At 39.8% G+C, this 21687-nt stretch overlaps 1 protein-coding gene across 7 annotated transcripts in view; it reads right to left on the minus strand.

Moving 5' to 3' along the window:
- The window catches only part of TMEM117 (transmembrane protein 117), a 195096-nt gene extending 174318 nt beyond the window's left edge, over positions 1-20778 (minus strand). Inside the window, exons 1-3 of one of the 7 annotated variants that reach the window (XM_048301545.1) lie at positions 17714-17802; positions 5292-5397; positions 1281-1372 (exon numbers count right to left, since the gene is read on the minus strand). Coding sequence is in view for 3 of the 7 variants with exons in the window: in XM_048301542.1 (XP_048157499.1) it covers positions 17714-18018; positions 19747-19796 (355 nt within the window). In the remaining 4 variants the exon portion in view is untranslated. Of the gene's footprint in view, positions 1-1271; positions 1373-5291; positions 5398-17713; positions 18019-19746; positions 19852-19956; positions 20067-20693 lie in introns of those variants that run through there. The other 6 variants (XM_048301547.1, XM_048301544.1, XM_048301543.1 and 3 more) reach the window with 6 other exon arrangements.
- Between the last annotated feature and the right edge of the window lie 909 nt (positions 20779-21687).

Below are 21687 nucleotides of genomic sequence, written 5' to 3' on the forward strand. Positions count from 1 at the left end.
CACAACAGTCCAAGATAATTAGACTATAATGAATTTTAATCATTCAACCAGCACAACAGTCATCAGAACATCCACCTTCAAGAGTCATTAAATATGTGTTCTTTCATCACATTGTATGGGCAAAAAAATCGTGTTCCAATAATCAGCCACCTGCTCACTTGTTTTCTTGCCAAGTTCCACACATTACCTTGTTAATGATGAAAGCCCATGTACCAGTGAGCACATTAACTTTACTTTCAGAAGTTACTGATGATGAAGTAGATTTTATTATACTTCGTACAGTGTCTTAATTCTTTAATTTCCACAGTTTTAATATAATTTTCTCCTTGCATATATTATTCTAAATTATTCTATTCTACACGGGTATTGAATCTCTCTTGTTCTATGTTTCAATTGCATTGACTAAATATATATGTATAAAATTTAGAACTACTTTTTTTTTAATTGTCTGTAACTGTGACAAGAAAAGAAACTGGTCCTGATAATCTGAAACACTTTACAAGTGTTGGGATGTACTAGTACACTCACAGAATCCCACAGAAAAATTGCATGCCTATGTGTACTCACCTCATTCTAAGTACTGCTTCTTTCCTTTGATATTTCTTAATACTTCAGTTTTTCTTACTTTAAAAGAAAAATAATCTTTTTTTTTAAATTTAATTGTCTATTGGAAACATGAGGAAATTATTAACATTGCATTGGCTTCTCTGCGTAAAAAGAGAGCTTTTTAACTCATGAATGGGCACGCATGGGCAATTAACTAGACGTATACATGTACACCTCAGACCAATACAAAAACAAAGTCAATGCATTTGCTAACAAAGGTGATCTCAGCAGGAAGGGGACAGAAAAGGAGAGATTAGCGTGAAGCTCTGAGCTAAATGAGTTTATTGCTCCCACCAGATTGCACCCAAGCTTGTAAACTGTAAGGTATTACCAAAATCAAACACCTGCCACTTTCACCTTTCAATCTACCTTTAAAGGCACAAATAATCTGGAAAGCAGGAATTCTCAGTTTTTACTCAGTTTCTAATGTGTGAGCTTTTAAGAGACAACAGTAGCTTAGACCAGAAACTTGTCTAAATTTCTTGAGATTTTTAATAGAAAAAGAGTTGTTTTTCAGTTCAAACAGCTAATTTTATTCTCACTGGGTAATCTCTACTATATAGAAGTTAATGTTACTATTACATAATAAGCAAGTGTCATTAGAAAGATAAGCTGTTAAAGAAGAAAGAAACACTCAAGTCCAAAGAAATTGTAAAAAGCATTACCAAACTCACTTCTTGAATTTGGAAAAAAATTGGATTTCTTTCCTCTTGCAAGTGCTGCCTTACAGAATGTATGAATGAAGACTGCTCAAAAGTACCCAGAGCTGGAAAGAATAAAATTTAAAATTTTGATTAAAATTTGGATTGAAAGCCTCCAGTGAGCTGATGACATACAATCATTACAGAGCTTCACAAAAAACCCTTTCACAATTCACATGCAATGGCTTTTGCTACCAGCACAAATGCATATTGCAGAAATTGTCAAGAAAAGTCTAGCATTTCTCTGCCTGTATTTCACAGTGTACCAAGAAAAATTAAGGCAACAGTAAGGAAATGCTTTAAAATCAACATGAGTCTGACAAAAAACCCAAAACAAGATTAGGTAGAACTTTCACTCCGGTCAGGTAATTAGAACATAAAATGCATTTAACTAAGTAAGGATGACATATTTTCAGTGTGACTGAACTGTGCAGTGTACACAAATAGAAAAATGCAAAATGAGATGCTTTTTCCTCTTCTGTCGGCATCACCCTACCAAAGAGCTGTGTGGTCCAGGGCACAAAGGATGTAGATATGCCAGCAACTGTCATCACAGGCCTGGGAGAGTATCAAGGAGCACTTACTGCTCTGTGCTAGTGACCAGGGAAGGACTGGGGAAGCCAACAGGCAGGGATCTGTTTTTGCAAGAGTTAATCCAGACCTCAGCTAACTCAGAAGGTAAAAATTACAATGAAATAGTATATATCTAACCCAGTTTCCTTCTATGACAGGGTCACCTGTTTGGTGGATGAGGGAAATGCCGTGGATGTTGTCTCCATGGACTTTTGTAAAGCCTTTGACAGTTTCCCATAGTATTAGCCTGGAGAAATTGTCTGTAATGACTCGGACTGGTGCCCAGTTTTCTGGGTAAAAATCTGGCTGCATCGCCAGACCCAGAGTGGTGGTGAACGGAGTTACATCCAGTTGGCAGCTGGTCACCAGTGGGGCTCCCCAGGACTCAGTATTGGGGCCAGTCCTGTTTAATGTCTTCATTGACGATCTGGATGAGGGGATCAAGTGCACTTTCAGTCAGTTTGCAGATGATACAAAGATGGGTGGGAGTGTTGATCTGCTGGAGGGTAAGAAGGCCCTGCAGAAGGATCTGAACAGGCTGGATCCATGGGCCAAGGCCAGTCATATCAGACCTCAACAAGGCAAAGGGTTTGGTCCGGCACTTGGGTCACAACAACCCCAGGCAGTGCTACAAGCTGAGGGAAGAATGGATGGAAAGCTGCTCACAGGAAAAGGACCTGAGGGTGCTGGTTGACAGCAGCTGAACATGAGCCACTGTATGCCCAGGTGGCCAAGAAGGCCAATGGCACCTGGCCTGTATCAGCAATGGTGTGGCCAGCAGGACCAGGGCAGTGATTGTCCTTCTGTACTCAGCACTGCTGAAGACACACCTTAAATCCTGTGTCCAGTTCTGGGCCCCTCACTACAAGAAGGGCATTGAGGTGCTGGAGCTTGTCCAGAGAAGGGCAACAAAATTGGTGAAAGGTCTGGAGCACATGTCTTACAAGGAGCAGCTGAGGGAGCTAGGAGTGTTTAGCCTGGAGAAAAGGAGGTTCAGGGGAGACCTTATCACTCTCTACGATTCCCTGACAAGAGGTTGTAGCAAAGAGGGTCAGCCTCTTCTCCCAGGTAACAAGTGACAAGACAAAAGGAAATAGCCCCAAGTCGCACCAGGCAAGGTTTGGATTGCATATTAGGAAAAATTTATTCACCAAAATGTTGCTGAGCATTGGAACAGGCTGCCCGGGGAAACAGCTGAGTCATCATTCCAAAGATATTTAAAAGACATGTAGATGTGGCACTCAAGGACATGATCTTATGGTGGACTTGGCAGTGCTGGTAGAACTCAATCTTTCCCAAGTCTTTCCCAAACTAAATGATTCTATGGCTTTATCGTGACTTTATCTGATTTCTGTTGTACATCCTTTGATCCTCCCTGCCCCCTGCAAACATATGAGCAAGAGATAGAGGCAGCAAGACCCCAGCAACCACTTTGCTGGGAACAAGGAGGAGCAAGCTGGAGACTCCTCCAGTTCATTTTTGTGAGACTGAGTAATGTGCGTATCCTAAGCTCCTCAGTTCACTGTTCTGGGCTCACCGGCAGAACAGGGACAAACTTTGGATTCTGAGATGCTAATACAATCCATTTTTCTGCATTGCTCCTTTTTGTGTCCCACTTACAAAAAAATATGAAATAAACTGTGTTACATACGCAAATCCTTGCCTCCATGTCTGCTTGCCTGCATTGTCTGTGTCCACGCAGTTCTATAAAGCTCATTAATTATCTATCAATAAAGCCATCTATAACAGAGGTCCCAAGATGCTCACACACATAAGAGAAAAAGCGGAAAGAAAAGAGAAGAAACAACCTCATGCTTCTAAAAAGATTAGTCTCAACTGATCTTGAATAATGAAGAACAGAGGGGAAAAACAGATGAGGGCATTGCTACAAAACACATCTGTGCCATGGTGCCTCTGTTGTCTGTTCTCCCAGCCTGGAAATCTCACACAACATGCCTTTGTCCTGAGATGAGTCTAAAAGCACTGCATAATCTTTAAAAAACCATCTTCAGGACACAAAACTCTTGAAAAATCCTTCCATCTCTTACCCTCAGCTATTCCCATTTCTCATGATACTCAGCTGGGAATACACTCTAGTAGCTGACAAGGATTCTAAACATTTGTTTTCCTGATCATAAATGGTTATATGATCAATTAAACACACTTTTTAAAAGCATTTTTGCTTAACTAGACTGATCTAATGCTAATGCTGTCCTGATTGAAATCAAAGATTTTCTGCAAAGTAATGGTTAAAAGGCACAGGACATCTGCTCATATTTATTTGGTCACATCTTTACTTTGAAATAAAATGTTCCTAAAATGTTTTATTATAACATTACCCAGATAGAATGACATAAACAAATAAAATTAAATGCTTATTCCATTTTGCTACAATAAGTGAACAATAAACTAAACAGCCAAGAGCCAAGTATCTTCTACTATGAAAAGTATGTTGCAATATTGGTTTCTCACAGATCTTTGTTTGGATTAAATCTGAGGACATGGTATCCAGTTAAATGCCTAACTATTATGAGTTTGAACACATTATTGTATATTGTAATAATGTATTAGGCTACAAAACTGACTGCAAGGTCTAGGTAGCTTTTGTGTATCATAACTGGATATTCTAATACCTTCATAATACATTCAATGAACACAAGATAAACCATGACCTGAAAGATTTGACCTTTTATGTATGTTCTCAGCTGTTGTCAGAGAAACAACTTTCTCATTTACTATTGTAAATTCAGCATTGTTTTGTAAGCAAAAATTGTTAAACCAAAAGTCTCTAAGTTGAAGACATAAATTTTGCTACAAATTTCCCAAAGTTGCTAAAGAAAGCAATCTTTGTACTCACTATTTGTCTTTATAATACTTTCATCTCACAGAGAAATTACTGAAATTTTTACTTCTTAAGGCAGGAGCTTACTTTTTTAAATAATAATGTTCAGATGTTCCTAAAAGTTTGGTTTTCACTTCAATATGCATAAATGAATGTATTCTGATATCAAAGTTTTTCTTTGCCATGCTTCAGAATCATCTCACTTGGCAAAAAACTGTAACAAACAATACCACAATGCTATTAAAATACTTCACCATTGTACATTGCTTTCATCTGTGGAAGTCAAATCTCTTTGGGCAGGAGAAAAAATATGCCTAGACTGATTCTACAGCTGGCCACAGCAGAGGCAGGTGATATAGCTAAATCCACTACCTGCCTTGTAAAGAAATGTAGCTTCTCTGCTCCTGCTTTAAAGGAACATCCAAGGCTCTGAGCAACCAAGTCTCCTGTGCTCTGCCTGGAGCCTGCAACCAAGAGATGATGGGATGTGCTGCCCTCATGCAGGGACCTATCAAATCTACAGCCCTCCCAAGTTCTCCTTTCAGGACTTCTCCCAACTTGGCACTTACCAGCTCTGTCCCTTCCACTTCACATGACTCAGCATAGATAGGGCTTCCTCCAGCTGGGAAAGGTGAATCTTAATCAGGGAGCACTGCAGTTCTCAGCTTTTGCAGTCTGAGGAAAAATGCAGCCTAATGTCACAAAAGGTAACAGTCAAGGTCTCAGCTACTGCCCCAGCTAGAAAACTGATGTCCTCACAGAGAACACTGTGTGCTAAGACAATGGGAACTTAGGATCTCCAGTTTCCCACCAGTTCAGCCAATACTGGTCAGAAGACTGATGTTTGTAGCCAGATGTCTTTTAACTGGGTTTCTTGTGCAGCCTGTCTTACCTGATTTTGGTGGTCTCAAGGGCCTGATCTGAACTAGGGACTGCAGGCGAGTGCACACAGGTGAAATGCATAGCACTCTGCCTTCCTTAGAGAAAGAAATGCCATTTTAGAAATGCCACACAGCCTTTAAAGATTGCTTGCTATTTCTCAAAGAAGAAAAGAATAGAATTGCTCAAAAGAATGCACATTCATCTTTTAATACCAAAACAAGAACAGGAGGATGGACTTCTGCTGCTGCAAGGAGAGAGCTGACATTTTCTTCTCTCAATGGATTACCCAAAGGCAAGCAAGAGCAGGGTGGTGATGGTCAGTGCCATCTGCCATATCAAACGTTGCATGGGGGGTCCTGAAGGCACATCTCTGCTTTACACTAATGTCATTGCTATTACCTAGAAGCAGTACTTCAGGCTGCTGATTTGGAAGAGTTGTAAAATGCAGATAATGTGGGAAGACCTAAAGCTATGTCAGAATTAGTGTGTAGGCGGGCTTAATTCTGAATTTTTCTGCACCTCTCAATTTTCATTATAGAGATTTACCATATAACTTTAATTTTAGACTTTGCTATTACTGATGTGATTACTTCAGGTTTAGACAGTTGTGCTGATGCAGATAAAAGGAAGCGTATAAAAATAGATATTGATTTCCTGTAACATTTTAGAACATTTTTTTAGTGGGAAAGTAACTGAAAACGCCGCATTAGCAACAGAAAATGCTACTGCATTTGTTCCTGAGGTGTAGATTTTTTAATTCTATGTGACTCAATCCCAGGTTAAAAAATTAATGTGAAAAAATAATTCTCTCTTTAAATGGCCTCATGGCATAATAAAAAAAAGTTGGTTAAAGAGCATATAAGCATTTCCTTATATTTTCACACTCTTTATTCTTTTAGAATTTTTGGCATTTTTAAGAAACCTGGGGTTTTTTTTAACTGCCAGACCTAGAAAAGTAATTTCATGATCCTCCCTATTTTTTTAATTTTAGAGCTTAAATGTTTTATCACCATATATGTCATGCCTCCAGAAACTACATTTTCTTTCTTTGAATTCTTTGGAATCCAAGCTTCATAGCAGATAAAATAAACATAGCAGTATTTATAGCCTGTATAATGCTGATGCTGAACTCTGAAGGGCAGTGCTGAAATCTCTGTTCTTCAATACCAGTTTAATGATGCTCTGCAGCAACTTGTCAAAATAATCAGGGTTTCTTTCTATACTATTTGTTCTTTTGTCGTGAAGCCAACTCACAAGTTTATTTTTAATAGTAAATAGAATTGCTTACAATGTATCCACTACACAGCCCTTTAAAATAAACACTTACAAAGAATTTTGAGTCAGAAAACAAAGCAGCTTAATCATGGGGTTTATTTTTTGTCTTCAATAAATATTTGCAACTCTGCTGTCTATTATGGAGCTGTGACTAGACCTCACAGGGGACAAACAGGGACCCCAGGGGTTACTGAGCATGTCTGTGTTTCCAGTGCAAAACACAAGTGGAGAATTGGTTTTGTGAGACCAAGAAGAAGCACATTCCAGTGACAAAAAAGACACTCTCTAGTCCACGGTGGGGTACAGGGGTATGCACGTAGACCCGAGCCTTTCCAGGCTTGGTGAAAACTGGTGTTTCATAAGCTATACATCTCTCAACTGGCACCTGTATATGCATCCAGATCAACACTTGCCTGAGCACCAAAAGGGATACAATCAGTTAATCCAGTCCTATGCTAGAACCGGTGTGGGCTGCAAGCTGCACAGATCTTACACAGGAAGGCTGATTATTATTCTGCCAGACTTGGACCAGTCTTACGGTTAGGCAGTTGTACTTCTAACAAGTGACTGTGTAGCACTTGCAATATTTTGCAGAATAGTGTCCCTGTGGTTACAGAAGTGGTTGAACAACCCCAAAAATCCATTAACTTTGTCTTACTACCCCTTTGCCCTCCTAGCATGGGATGGAGCTTGCCAAATTACTAGCTATTTCAACAAACCTATTTTATAATGGCACCACCAAAACAAATTATACAAAATTAGCTTTCATGGGTTAAAATGTTCACAAGACTTATTTCAGCTTTGGGCTGATGTTTCCATATGTTGAAAATTTTCTTCAGAACAAAAAGCCAAGTTCCCTACTTTGAAAACTGAGGAAAATGTTATAGCGTTTATAGCATCAGAAAGCGAATAGTTATGCCTTCCTTTAATCTCCTGAAAATCTGAGTTTTTGTACTTGACATTTTTTCACCCAATTGCAAAATTCAGAGAAATGTAATGAAAATCTACGTACAAATATGTTTCATATAGTTAGCTTCCACTAATGCACAAATATCCTGCAATGACATAATATTAAGCAGTGTTTATTAATCTTAATTTGCCTTTCTAGAAATAGCACATCATTCATGTGTACTATGTACACTATATAAGCGTGTCCAAAAAGGATTATCTACTACGTGCAAACTGAAAGAGACCACAGACTAGACTAAACCATCATAGCCACTATATTTAGTAGTAACTTAGGAAAAATTGAATTTTAAATAATTTGGTACTATGTGATTTGCAAAAGTAACCAGGGCAAATACTATATTGCAAAACTATATTTACTAGGAATACTCTGGCTGGAGAAACCACCTTAATGATCAGCGAAACTGAACAAAGTAACATTTCCATGGCAAATTTCCTGTGGAGCTGGTGTATAATGAAGACAAATTTTCATTACTAAGAAAGCCAAAGGGTAGGTAGGTTGCAAGTAGAACATACAAAAATACTATTTCAAGGTAACTTTATAAAAAGCTAGTAAACTAGTAGGTTGGTAGGGAGGAGGGGAGGAACAGGAAATATTGCAATTGAAAAATGTTTTCACTTTTTTCAGTACATGCTTTCTCTACTCAGGCTTTTTTCCTTTGTTTTTAAATGAATTATCAATTTAATCATAAAAATAGTGTACAGAAATATACATTGCTATTCATAATCTAGCATATTTAGCTTTCCTTATTTTTAAACTGTTTAGCTAGCTGCCATGTTCACTCGAGACCACTAGAAGGTGCTGCTCTGTTGAAAGATAGTTATTTCTGTCTGAATTGCTGTTAAAAGCTAATTTTAACTGCGGTTCTAGCCAGTTGTTTACACAGGCTGTAATTGCGGCAGCCACCCCTGCTATAAAACAGCTGGACCTCGTCTGCTACAACCATTATCACAGCATGAAAAAAAGAGATCTGTTATCACTGATTTTCTGATAAATCAAAATCCCACCTGAGCAGGACTCTAGTTAGTTTTGCTGGAAGGTGAGGCATGGAAGTTGTGGTGGAGCTAACAAACCACACATTTTGTAAAGTTAGGAATCACAGAATCATTTAGGTTGGAAAAGACTTTTATGATAATTGAGTCCAATCATACACCTAACACCACCAAACCCATTCCTGGAGTAAATTAAGGCAGAACACATCCCTAATGAAAATTTGCACACTTGTCTGAGGTCTGATGGCAGAAGGAGAGTCCAACATAAAAAAAAAACCAAACCGAAAAAACCCCCAAACAAAACTAAGACAAACACACAAACACAAGCATATGATCTACACCAATTCCACACCACCAACAGTATTGGGATATCAAACTGCATCTAGAAATACAAGGATCCATAATTCATCTTTTCTACATAAACTTATATGAGCCTCAACCAAGTTCTGGTTTAGTTTGATACCCAGAGTGGCATTCTGACAAGCTCTGGGTACACACAGGCTGCCTTGGTCAGCTCTTTGCATAGGCAGTGCAGCCCCTACCTCTGCAGAGCCCCCCGGCGCCTGCATTTGCTCTGCTGTATGCCCTAGCAAGGCAATCAGAAACGCAGTCTCAAGAGAAGTTTGCTTTTTATCCGCAGCCTAAGAGATGGAAATCTGTAGACATCCCCAAAAGAGTAGCACTCCTCTTCTACTCTCTGGATTTAGACGAGTCATACAGAAGTGACCTCTAATTTAGATAAAAATTGCTCCACCTTTGGCAGCCACAGAGACAAGACCCATGGGATGTAAGCCCCAAACCACTTCAAAGTTATCTCATCTGGAACCTATCAAGGATAACATGAAGCAAAGTAGTAGACATGGAGGAAACTGTTTGTAAAGACTTTTTTACTTGCTGTGTGAAAGTGACACAAAATTGAATGTTGTGCTAAGCCCTGAATTCCCCAAGTCAAGAACTCCACAGACATTCCACATAAAATACTAGTTTTCAGTTCCTCCTACCTTTTCTATACCTCCATCATATTATCCTGTCAGGTGTGAATTAAGGTCCATATTTTTTGTCACTTACATCTACGAGCATAGATTAGCAAAAGAGCTAGGATTTTTGCAGGTTTTTGTTAATTAAAACTGTGGTCTCTCAATTTTTAGGCCCTTTACTCAAGTAAGCTAAAATTAAATATTGTTGCTGCTGTGACTCTCTAGAAATGTTTTTCTTCGTCTTGCCTCATGTCTTTACTCCCTCACTACCCTAATTACTGCTTCATTATTTGTTTAGCATGCTTGACTTTACCTGAATCTTGTACAGATTTAATTTCTTCTTTGCTTTACTATTAAATGAAACTGTGCTTCATAGTAGACAGACATTGCATCAGTGTCCCAGAAACAGAAAATACTATTTAGAATGTACATAAGTGAGCCTAAAAAGCCCTAAGGAGCTGGCCACTTCAAAAGATCACAGCGCAGTGTTGCAGATGAAAGATGAATTCAAGGCTCTGCTGCTACCTTTACTCTCAGATGTCCTGGATGCTCCTGGGAGACGCCTTTCCAACATAAAGGCACCATGGAGAGTAAGAATCCTCAAAGCAAGAAATTTTTTGCTGTTCCTGCCATCCCCTGGCATGAGTTACTCAATGGGGAAAGGGGCACTGCCCCTTCTGATGAAAAAAGAAGCAAGCAAAAAATTCTGTTTCCCAGCATCTGAAATCAGGGCATGTGCCTCTCATGTCTCAGCAATCACATTTAGAAACTCTGCATTTCTGCCCTGCCTGTGTCATAGGGAACAATTACTGATCTCTCCTCCTTGAAAGTCATTCTGGTTAGTGAATACATTTACAAATTCTTTTTATTTTTGCCATATGTAAAATATCTATGAGAACTATTATTATTTACACTTATTATTTGCTAAATAGCTCTTAAATCCTGAGAATGTATTATAAGTTTTTTAAGGCCCAGAATGTTGGGGTTTTTCATTCTGGAATTAAAAACAAACAAACAAACAAATAAATAAATAAAATTTTATAAGGCTGGTGCACAGGCTGGGGAGTGCACAGGCTGGATTCTGCTTGGGGTCCCAGCAGAATCACACAGAGATAAATGTTGGTTTGTATGTGAAGGACCTTCATGCCACTCTGACAGCCTAAGAGGACCTTCAAAAGGGTACAACATGACCAAGGAAATCATGTTCTCCTAGGGACTCTCCAGCAGGCACATGGCAAGCTGATGTTCCACACTAATATCCTCTACATCTCATCCTTGTATGGGATAATGATACATGAAATTTGCCCCTGCAGTAGGTTGCACCTGCACTATGCCCATCAGGATACATCTACTAAGAATAAGCTCACTTCTATTTCTGGAAATTGGGGAATGGAGACATATCATTCCTGTAAGTGGCAGGCATCATTCCAAAATCACTCCCGGCTTCAAACAGAAAGAAAAATCTGAAATTCATGCCAAAAAGATCAAAACACAGATTTGACACATCAATATGAAGTAGCAATGAACTTATTTTTAGTTTTCAGTCACTGGATGCTAAATATTACCTAGAGCAGATTATGGAAAATCCGACACATGTACCCCTTCTTGCACTCTTACGCTATTGCTTGGGGAGTGGGATATGCACCTCCAGTAGAATCAAAGCTTTCATCAAAGAGAGAATAATCTTTTTGTAGCTACGGCCTGTATCTCTCCAATTAAACTCTATAATTTCCTACACAAAGACTGATTCCACAACTAAGGCTAAGTGCAGACAACAGCAGTCTTCTCATTGAGTATGAAAAGAGGAAGCAGTGAGATGTTATGGCTCTTCTAAAAATAAGAGCAAGAGAAGAAATTAGGAGGTCACTTGCATGCTTTTCATTTATATTTGAAAGGTCAGTTGTGGTCTCTCTCATGAATGATGTAAAGTTTAAAATAAACTGATATCTTAATTACTGTCAGCTTGCCAGAGCTGGAATCTGATGAGCCTGCAACTCATTCAGTGGCTGGCTGAGAGCTTTTTCTTTTTATGTTGCCTTTTTTTTTTAACTTTTTATTTGAGGATTCTGGCTCTCAGAAATGCTTGCTCACAGTCATTTGTGCGTTATTATTAGCAAACTGTTAGACTGGCCCCTTGGCACACATTTTGTAGGACCAAAATAATTTTATTGTATTGCTTCAACATTTTACTGGAACTAAAGAGGTGAATGGACAGTGAGGCAATCACAGTAGACCTTGAATACCTTCAGCAGTATTAACTTGGTCATTGTTATTAAAATACCAAACAGGCTCTTGAAGACAGTATTTTTTTACCAGCTATCCAATTAGTTGTTTTCTATTAGGCTGAAGTCATAAATGAAAAAGAAACAGCAGGAACAAAGTTGCTGGGCATTAAGTGACAGTTCTTACTGTAATGTAAGACAAAGAGATGACAACAGAAAAGAATATTCTCTATCAATCAGGTTAGAATTTTATGCAAGTATTGCCATACACACATCACTTGTTTCTACAGATGGTGGTACAATTGTTCCTATCACTACTATCAAACAAGAACGGGAAACAATCTGGCTGAAAAACAAGCTTGCAAAAACCTTAACAAATCTATGGGAAGCTTCTTTGGCAAAACAGATCACATGGTTCATTAGCTATGTCACAAGCACCACTATGAAAGTGATATGCCAACACTAGCAGCAATACCACTGCCCAGATTTTACGCTAACATGATCCCTAATATATCAGGATACTAATTGATGATATATGTAATATTGTACAAATTTATTCTGCCTAACATCCACTTTTCCTAAGTAGCGCACCATCATCCTGACTAAATCCCAGTCTGCCTAATTTCCTCTTGCAATCTTCATTCAGTTGATTCACCCTTCACTGGATACACCCCTTAAATTTCAGCATAAAAGCAGACACTGAAGGGTCTGCTTTTAACATAGTTGCATGATCTTTTAGAGCCTTCCAGATAATATATTTGACAAAAAAAAGTAATGTTTTCAGACAGCATATTCTTGGTGGGTGTTTTGTTTGAAACCATCTATCCTGAAATTGCTCCCAGCATGGCACTACTGTCCATTAAAAAATCTGCAACATTTGTGTGTACTCACAATTCAGTGCAATTCCTATAATGAGTGCTTTATTCATTTATCCCAGTGTCTATGAAGCTCAGATTATCATTTAATTTTAAACAAATTGCATACTGTGAACATTTGTAAGAGAGCGACCCATTAAATTCAACATTTATAGAACAGCTCTAATTTACTTGTTGTATTATGATCCCTCCATTTTAAGAAATACAGATTTAGTTATATATATCTTGCATTCTGTAATTTTTTATAACACGTTAAGTATTTAGTTTTTCCATCCACACCATTTAGAAAGGAACTTACAAGTATAAATCTAGGCACAATCATTGGCAATTGATTAAAATACAAATACAATACAAATACAGTCTCTGTAACCAGGCTTTTAACCAGACTTTAATACATCTTTATAATCACTTAGAATCAGAAAAATGGCCAGGTAGAAACGTATGTTTTGTAGTAAGTTTTTAAAAACTGATTATCTAATATGCAGCATAAGCTAAGGATTAGTACACATAAGGACCAGTCAAAGCAAAAATGCTGGACTGAAAAAATTAAGATACTGTTTTTCCAAGTATACTGCCCATTTATGCATACTGCTAAAAGTCTATTCAAATTGAAGACTATTTTAAATTTACATGATAGCTCATGTTTACCTGTATTGATGCAAAATGCACAGCCTGAACTTGGGGCCAAAAAACCTCCCACTGAACTCACAATTTAGGTCTGAAGTAGTGCAGAGCAGTAACTGTGCGTAGGCTGAGCAGGTGCCAATTAAAACATACACATTCTACACCTTAAACACTGTGCTATTCTCCATACAATGCCCCAGAGCAATATGAAAAATAGGCAAAAACTTACTTAGGAATTTCTTTTAAGTCAAGATTTGAATGCATTTTTTGAATGCATAGTGTCATCAAATGGGTCAGTTTGTAAGCTCTCTCTGGTTTCAATAAAGCAGAAAATTAATCAAGAAATTACCACTTTCCCTTATCTCAAGTAATTCTCTCATGCAGAAAGGAAAATAAAACCAGGGGTATGTATCTTTATTTTTCATTTCCCCAAAACTTCCAATATTCTTCTATGACCTTTCACTTTCCATTGCAAAATAAAAAGCCCAGCAGAACACAATACCTAACCAAATAGGAGATATGCTTAGTGATGGATCAAAATAATACAGTGGATAACAGCCAAAAGACAATGTTAAAATTCTACTTGTTCTGACCACATGCCGTGAAGATACAAAGAATGTACTAGATAAGGGCTATTTTCCATGGAAATATTTATCGTGGGAGATGTTTATCAAATGAAGTAAGCTATTTCTTGACTGAAGAACAAGAAATTGTTTTCTAATCTTGTTTCAAGTAATAAGGAGTGTCTTGAAGGATTCCCTGAAGATGATACTGTTCAAAGGTTGCAACGAATATTATCAACAGAAAACATCCCACTATGTCCTGAGGTCGAGATCTCTACTTCTCATCAATATAGTTTACCTACTCGCTTATCTCTCTGTGAAGTCAGCGTAATGAGCCCTAAATAAGGTTTCCAGCACCTGTCTCCTCCCACTTTTAGACACATAAGATGCTTGAACTTATTTCTTTTATTTTTTAGTCCATGATAGTCATGGCTATCAGGCAGTGGCTGTCACAGACAGCAAACTGTATTATAGCACAGTTCTAGCTACACTGTTTTTCTAGTTCCTATGCAAATTCAGCAGCAAGAAATACAGAAGACAAGGAACAAAAAAGCAGAAAGGGCATAGAGAGAAAATCCTTTCCTTTCCTCTTCATTTAAAGTGAGATGTGCAGACTAACCCTTTTCATTTGCAATTTGCAGCCTACACTGTGAGCCAAGATCTGACAGGGGGAGATTGACTGGTGCTATTTGGTTTCCTGACTGCAGGAAGCCACAAAAAACACTACAGGCCATAAAAAACAACCAGTCACAATTTCCTCTACAAACAGAGTTTATCAGAGGAAAAAAAAAAACAAAATAAATAAGCAAGGATTTAAAACCAGACTGGTCCCAAGCAATTATACATACACACAAAAAAAAAAAAGTTACATAGAAAAAGAAATTACAAAATAGCAGCTACTTAGAAAAACAGACTAGGGAAATTAAAAACAACAAAGGGGTGAATTCATTAACTGCTTGATTCCAGAAGATCCAGAGGAGAGATTCGATGAGGATCTCAATAAAAGGAGCAGTTTCTAGCCAATGAAGTCATTAAAGTAGTAGCAAATAACAGGCAGAAAATATTTCAGCATGGGCTGTACAAATCTTCTGGAGGCATGGAGATAACTGAAGCTGTAAACCCACGTTCTCATCAGAGCAATCTCTATCCACACCAGCTACACAGCCACATCAGTCAGCAATACAGTCAGCTCTTCAGTCACAGTGCCTGCCATCTGCTCACAGTGTATCACAAGCAACAGCACATTTCCACTGACACAGTGTGTGGGTGCAGTCCCACAGCACTCGAGCCAACACCAGGTACGGCTGCCACGGCCCCCAGCTGTCTTGGCTGCACAGTCCTTGGCCACTTCATCAGCACTGGCACTCAAGTGATCACATCAGTTCAAGGAGCTGCTGTGGATGACAGCAGAAGCAACTGGTTTTCCACGAGATTGGCTGCCTGAGCTGGCTTGCTGTGCTGTCACATCAACAGCAGCATTGGCTCAAGGGAGGCACCAAAATGATGTGGCTGGTGTTAGGAGGGTGGGGTTGTGACAGATCTACATTGGCTCAAATTGCCACGAAACTCAACGTGCAGCAGCTAGCCTAAAATCAGATAGTACCTACGCCCATGTTGCTTGCCCAGATCACAACCACAAATATCCATAAACCACCACTGCCCTCAGGGTTATGAATTTCTTGCCTGTTAGTTTCTTCTAAATGCTGATCCCATCTTAGTGCTGCCACAAAGATCAGTATGGTGAGAGATGTGATCATTACAGAAATAGTAGATGGGTACTGCTAATATGGGTAAGTTCCCTATCCTGTTTCACTGAGCAACTGCACAAAGGCACAAAGCAGCAGACACTGAAGGCTGGACAGACCTTCTCTTTTTGGCAGTAAGACAGAATCAAGCCACTTTAAAATTTATGTTTAGCTACATATGATATCCACTTACAAATCCAGAAGGAATTATCATCATAACTTACCTAGATAGAAGATAATTACTCTGTAGTCAGACAAATGTGTTCTCAAAAAGAAAAATTCATGTCTTGATGAGGTCATATTCTATAAAAACTTGTTCCACTGATTGTCTAGCCTTTCAGATAAAAAAAAAATGCTAGCTATTTGCCACTTCCAAGCACTGGACCTTGCATTACATTTTCTGAACTAAAAGTTCTGTCCTTCAAATTTGAACAAGTCACCCTCTACTCTTCTCTTTATCCTCTCAATCCTCTCACTATCGGCTACTTTTCTAAATTTATCATCAGTTTCACCACTTTTTCCTTAAACATCTTCAGTTTAACAAAATCATTTCTCTATTGGGGAAGACAGAAAGGAAAACATTCTTGTGATAGCTCTTGTTCCAGGTAAAATGTCCTCTTTATGAGAACATTTTACATTTACTATTACACTATGGTAAAATAGCCAAGTAGTCTTCATGATGCTTAACTGTTTTTCAGAATAAGTGCCTCAAGAGAAGTCTGTATTAAAAGAAGTCTTTTAATGTGGCTTTGCTTGTTCATTCCTTGACACAACAGCTTTACATTTGATTTATTGAAACAATCGTGGCTCTCTCTTGATCTTAATAGAATGAGACAGACTAAGGAAATGGCCTATTGCTCATGTGCTTCGAGGTATTCCAGTAACCATCCATCCTGCAGCCCTACCAGTATAAGAATATGGGGGCTGTCCATCTAGACCAGCAGCAACACACCCGGAATCAGCTGTTTCAAAGAGCAGTGCAAATGGCAGGAACAAAGGGATCTTTTCTACTGAAGATTTCTAGTTATCTCTAAAACGTAGACAGCCTTGAGCCCTCAGATGCAACATTCTCTACATGTAAGTTAAGACAACGACAGATATTTTTGTATCTCTATATATTTATATCTCTATATATCTGTAATTATAAATATATTAATATTTATTTATATATTAATATATAGAGATATACAAATATATCTCTATATATTTACATCTAAGTTCTCAGTCTCAGAATTTAATTCAGGGCCACTTCGTTACTTTCATTTAGTCCATGTACAGTATGTTTCTCAGTTAATCATATCTTGTGTACGAAAGCATTTAATTTCATTTCTTGCCTTTCCATTTTACCGACTTGCTCTTGTACTAAAACAGAGACAGGTCCTGCCCCTGTAGAATTCCCATTTTCACATGGGAGCTCTTGAGCACAGCTCTGCTAATACTTACAAGAGACTTTTTCCACTTAAGTGTCTTTTGACACGACAGGCAGAGTTGCTGCCCTAAGGAAGAATTCCTTTTCTTCAAATTGCTGAGAAAGTTACATAATAAGACCTAGAAACTGGTCTGAAGGTGCAAAGAAGTATTTTTGTAACATGGAAAAATCGAAAATTACTGACCTCCCAAGTATTTAAAACACGTCAGCTTTCACTACTTTTATCCTTTTTTGACTGAAATCATTGAAAATTATGCTCACGTAAGTAGACACGGCATTAGTTTCCAGGATGATGTAAGTTTTGGTGTACTGAGCTCTTTACAGCTCTAAACAGTAGAAGTGACTAAAACAAAGCTTACAAAATTGCCACAAGTAGAAAGATAAAAGGAAAAGTCAGAAAGCCATTACCAGGAAGCCAGCAGATGCATCTTTTAACTTACCAAACAAGCGCTGATGGAAGAGAAATTTCCCAGCTATCAGTCCTGTGAGAATGGCAAGGAGCCACAGAAACACCTTCAAAAATCTCCAGCCTCCTCCTTCAGGGTATTTATTTGTTACAAACGAGAAACAATTACCAACAACAATAACATTGGCTTCTGTCTGGCTGTGAGATACTGGGTCCTCAGCAAATATTAAGAAGTTAAAGAAGATCACTAAGTAAGCCACAACTAAGCGAGACCATGGGTGCTGGAAGTAGTAGCGGAAGTCTTTATCCATCCTCAGATACTGAAGAACTGGTTTTTGCCTGTATGTAAAGACACAAATGCAAAATGTTATAAATACCCCAAATTCTCAAAGCTTAGCACATTAAAAAAATAAAATCATTGCAACCTTGTCATCAGTAATTTTTAACACTTTAGACTTGACTAGAAATGAAAGTTTGAATCAAAAGATTTGTTAGATCCAGGTAGAGAAAAACTGAAATTTCTCCCCATTCCAATACAAAAGCAACAACCAAACATATATATATATTATAGCACAGGATTTTCAGTCTCAAATATACTATTGCTTTCATGCCTCCTCCATAATGGCGCATGAAAACAATAGAATGGATATAAGAACATGGCAGGCTACCAAAAACCCAGACTGCCTTTCCATCCACACAAAAAAATACAACACAGATTTCACAAAGGTTCATGCTAAGCCTAAATGGAATCTTTCTCCTTTTAGGAGAAAGATGGAACCAGCCCATAAGTCCAATGAGGTCTTCTACTGGAAGATTAAAAGTATATAACCCAGAAACATCAGAAACTTGGGTTCCTATGAAAGAATAACATGTTGGAAAAGTTTCTATAATTCATTCTTGCAAGTTGGGCAAGTCTGTATAAATCTTTTCATTGACTTCAGGGAGTACACCTATAGCTAGGCGTATTTTCAAAACCATAAAATAAGATACCCTGAAAACAGACTGTTCTGTATGAATACAAAAACTGTATTTTGAAACCTGCCTACTTATTAAGTACTGCTATGGAAAAATGCAACTGAGCATGGTTAACGTTTTAGTTGTTTGCCATTTGATTTCTTTTTCTTTTATTCACAACCAATTAGTTGTTTCATCCTCTTGAACGACTTTGTATGCACAAAGATACAAGGCCTTTGTGTTGTGGAACACAGAAATTATTCAAGCGACACAGAGTGTAGGGAGAAAAAAAATGTGTCTAGTAATATTGCTTGTTTATTATAGCATGATCCTTGAAAGATACAGTGACAAATTTTTGCAAATGTCACATGCCCTGCTGCAAAAAACAAAACAAATAAACAAAAAACACGCCGCAAAAGATCTAAACCCCTGATCAATTACTCATCCCTTCTTGGACTTCTAACTTGGGACTTGCAAACTTAGAAATTGTATGAATTTCAATGTCTCGCTTTAGTTAGTCCCTCCAAAATTATTTTACTCCATAACCCGATTTATATTTGTAAATTTGCAAGGAATCCTGTACCTATTAAATTAAAGGGATAAAAGAATCTCTCGACAGATTCAGACAATGCATTCAGTAAATAATGGAAAGAAATAATGTCCCATGATGCACAAATTACATATGAAAAAGGAAAAAAAATCACATTACAGAGTTAAAAAGTTGGCACAAGGAAGTGTCAGTCCTTCAAAAAGTTTATGAAAAAAAGTAATTTAAAGTAAGGGTCGTTGCCTAAGAAAATACCGCTCTGGGGAGATTAAACTGCCTTTAGAGCCGTAAGGATGCCTAAAGCTATTTCTTGTTCTCCTTTCTTTCTGTTACCTTTAAGAAAAGTTTCGGTATTGCCTTATGTGCATTAACCGTCTTAAAGCCCGAATGGGGCTGGAGATAAACAACTACATGTCCTGGTATTTTTGACAGCTGCCGGATACCCGAGAGTTATCAGACACGCAGCTGAAGACGCGGCTTCCTAGGAAGCGTTTTATAGCATCAGAAGCCAATATTAGCAATAGCAGCAGTGCCAAAGTGCTAACAAAAATCCTGCTCCTACCTACCTCAACGCCAAAAACGCGGGTGCCAAGAGCGCCGCGGACCACACGCCCATCGCAACCTGTTAAATCGACCCATTTCCCCCTGCCGCTGGCGCAGACCCGGGGACCCGCGGCCACCTCACCCCGCGCGGCTGCTGCGGCCGCCGCCGCCCCGCCGGGCACAGGGCCACGGGCCCCCGCAGCGCCGCCGCCCCGGCCGCCCGCTGCACTCACCGCCACGGGGGATCCGGCGCCGCGGGCGCGCTGCTGCTGCTGCTGCTGCTGCTGCTGCTGCTGCGGCTCGGCTCGGCTCGGCTCGGCTCGGCGCCCGCCGCGCTGCGGCTCTCGGCGGCGGCCCCGCTCCGCTCCGCTGCCCCCCGCGGCTGCCCGCGGCCGGCAGGGCCCCCCAGCCCCTCGGGCGCTGTCAGCGGCGCTGGCTGCCGCGGCGTCCCGCCCCCCGGCCGCCGCGGGGAGGGAGCGGCTGCAGCGGCGGCAGCTGCGCTCCTCCTCTCCGCTCCTCTCCGCTCCGCTCCGCTCCCGGGCGCGGGCGAGAGGCACCGGCAGTGCCGCAGCCGCGGCGGCAGCGGGCGGCGCCGCTGCGGCAGGGTCCCGACGCCCCCGGCGACCGTGCCCGTCCGTGCCCGCCCCTCCCCCGGAGCCTGCCAGCAAGGACCCGAAACGTGCGCGGTGTGCCCGCGGGTGTCTTTATTCACCCTGGAAAAGGGTGGCCGGGGAGCCAGGGGGACTTATGCAGCCGGCGAGGTGAACGAAACCCGAGAGCACTCAGTTCCCACCGGTCAGACTCGAGTATTATGCAAATTTACAAACACGGGAAAGAGGCGGTCAAATCCGGATATTTATTACCCCAAAGAAAAAGCACAGGGCTGGCAATAACAGCCAGATCACTCAGGACGAGTTAGGAAAACCCTCATATTTGGGAGCGGAGGGAGGTCTACACCCAATTTACTTACTTGGGAAGGGGCAATGCTGAGGCCACGGCCAGGCTCCAGGGTGCACACACAGTCTATATGGTCACTGTGTCGGGCAAAATGCCTCTGTGCAGGCTGCCAGAGTTGTTGACATTGCACTTCAGCCGAATTGTCAACCAAAGCCTTTTAATGTGGGATGTGGTCCCTAGTGTCAGTGTGCTGGTATTGCTGACATCCCAGGAAAACAGGATGCTCTTAGCATTGCATTATGACTGGGTTTTAATGCAGTATGTACTAGTTCTGGTCATTGCTGGAGACAGATAAAACGAACTTGAAGTTTCTAGACACAGCCTCAACAAATTGTTGGGAAAAGTCAGGTAACTCCATTGGAGCAGGTATCTGAAATTTGGCATCAGACGTCTATCTGGCTGCTTCAGGCCAAGGCAGACAGGAATGTGGCTGAGATGCACTGAGGAATGTGGAAGGGTCTTCAGAAGAGCCAGATTGCAAAAGACCAGCACAACCAGAATAAGCAGCAGAAGAGGACTTGTGAATCCCTCCTGTACTTCAGGCAATACAGTTTTATGTATCTTTGTAAATAAACCTGTTATTGAAGATCTCTAACAATCACCACATTATCATTCTCAGTGGAATAATCTGAGACCCTCATTTTTATGTAGAAAGATGCAGTACTCAGTATTTCACACTAACACACCCCAAGCTATCTTTACAGTAAAAAGAAAATTCAAATATTCATAGATGAAAAATCATGTGCAATGTGAGAGTACAGAAATACAGCAAAAAGCACTGCCTGTTCATGCAACAGTTCTGTGTGTACTGCCACTCCTGCAGAACTGCCTCCTTATGTTCAACTAATGAGAATCCACAGAGGGAGGCAGCATGCACTACAAAGAGATCACAGTCTTCATGCACCTACACACCAAAAAATATTCTCTCCAGCTCAGATTGAAACCCATGCTACACTACAAAGCAACCATGAACATTTTTTCAGATAGCGAATCAGTGAGCAAGTTTT

Source organism: Corvus hawaiiensis, chromosome 4 (assembly GCF_020740725.1).
Source record: "Corvus hawaiiensis isolate bCorHaw1 chromosome 4, bCorHaw1.pri.cur, whole genome shotgun sequence".
In the NCBI taxonomy this organism is placed as follows: Eukaryota; Metazoa; Chordata; class Aves; order Passeriformes; family Corvidae; genus Corvus; species Corvus hawaiiensis.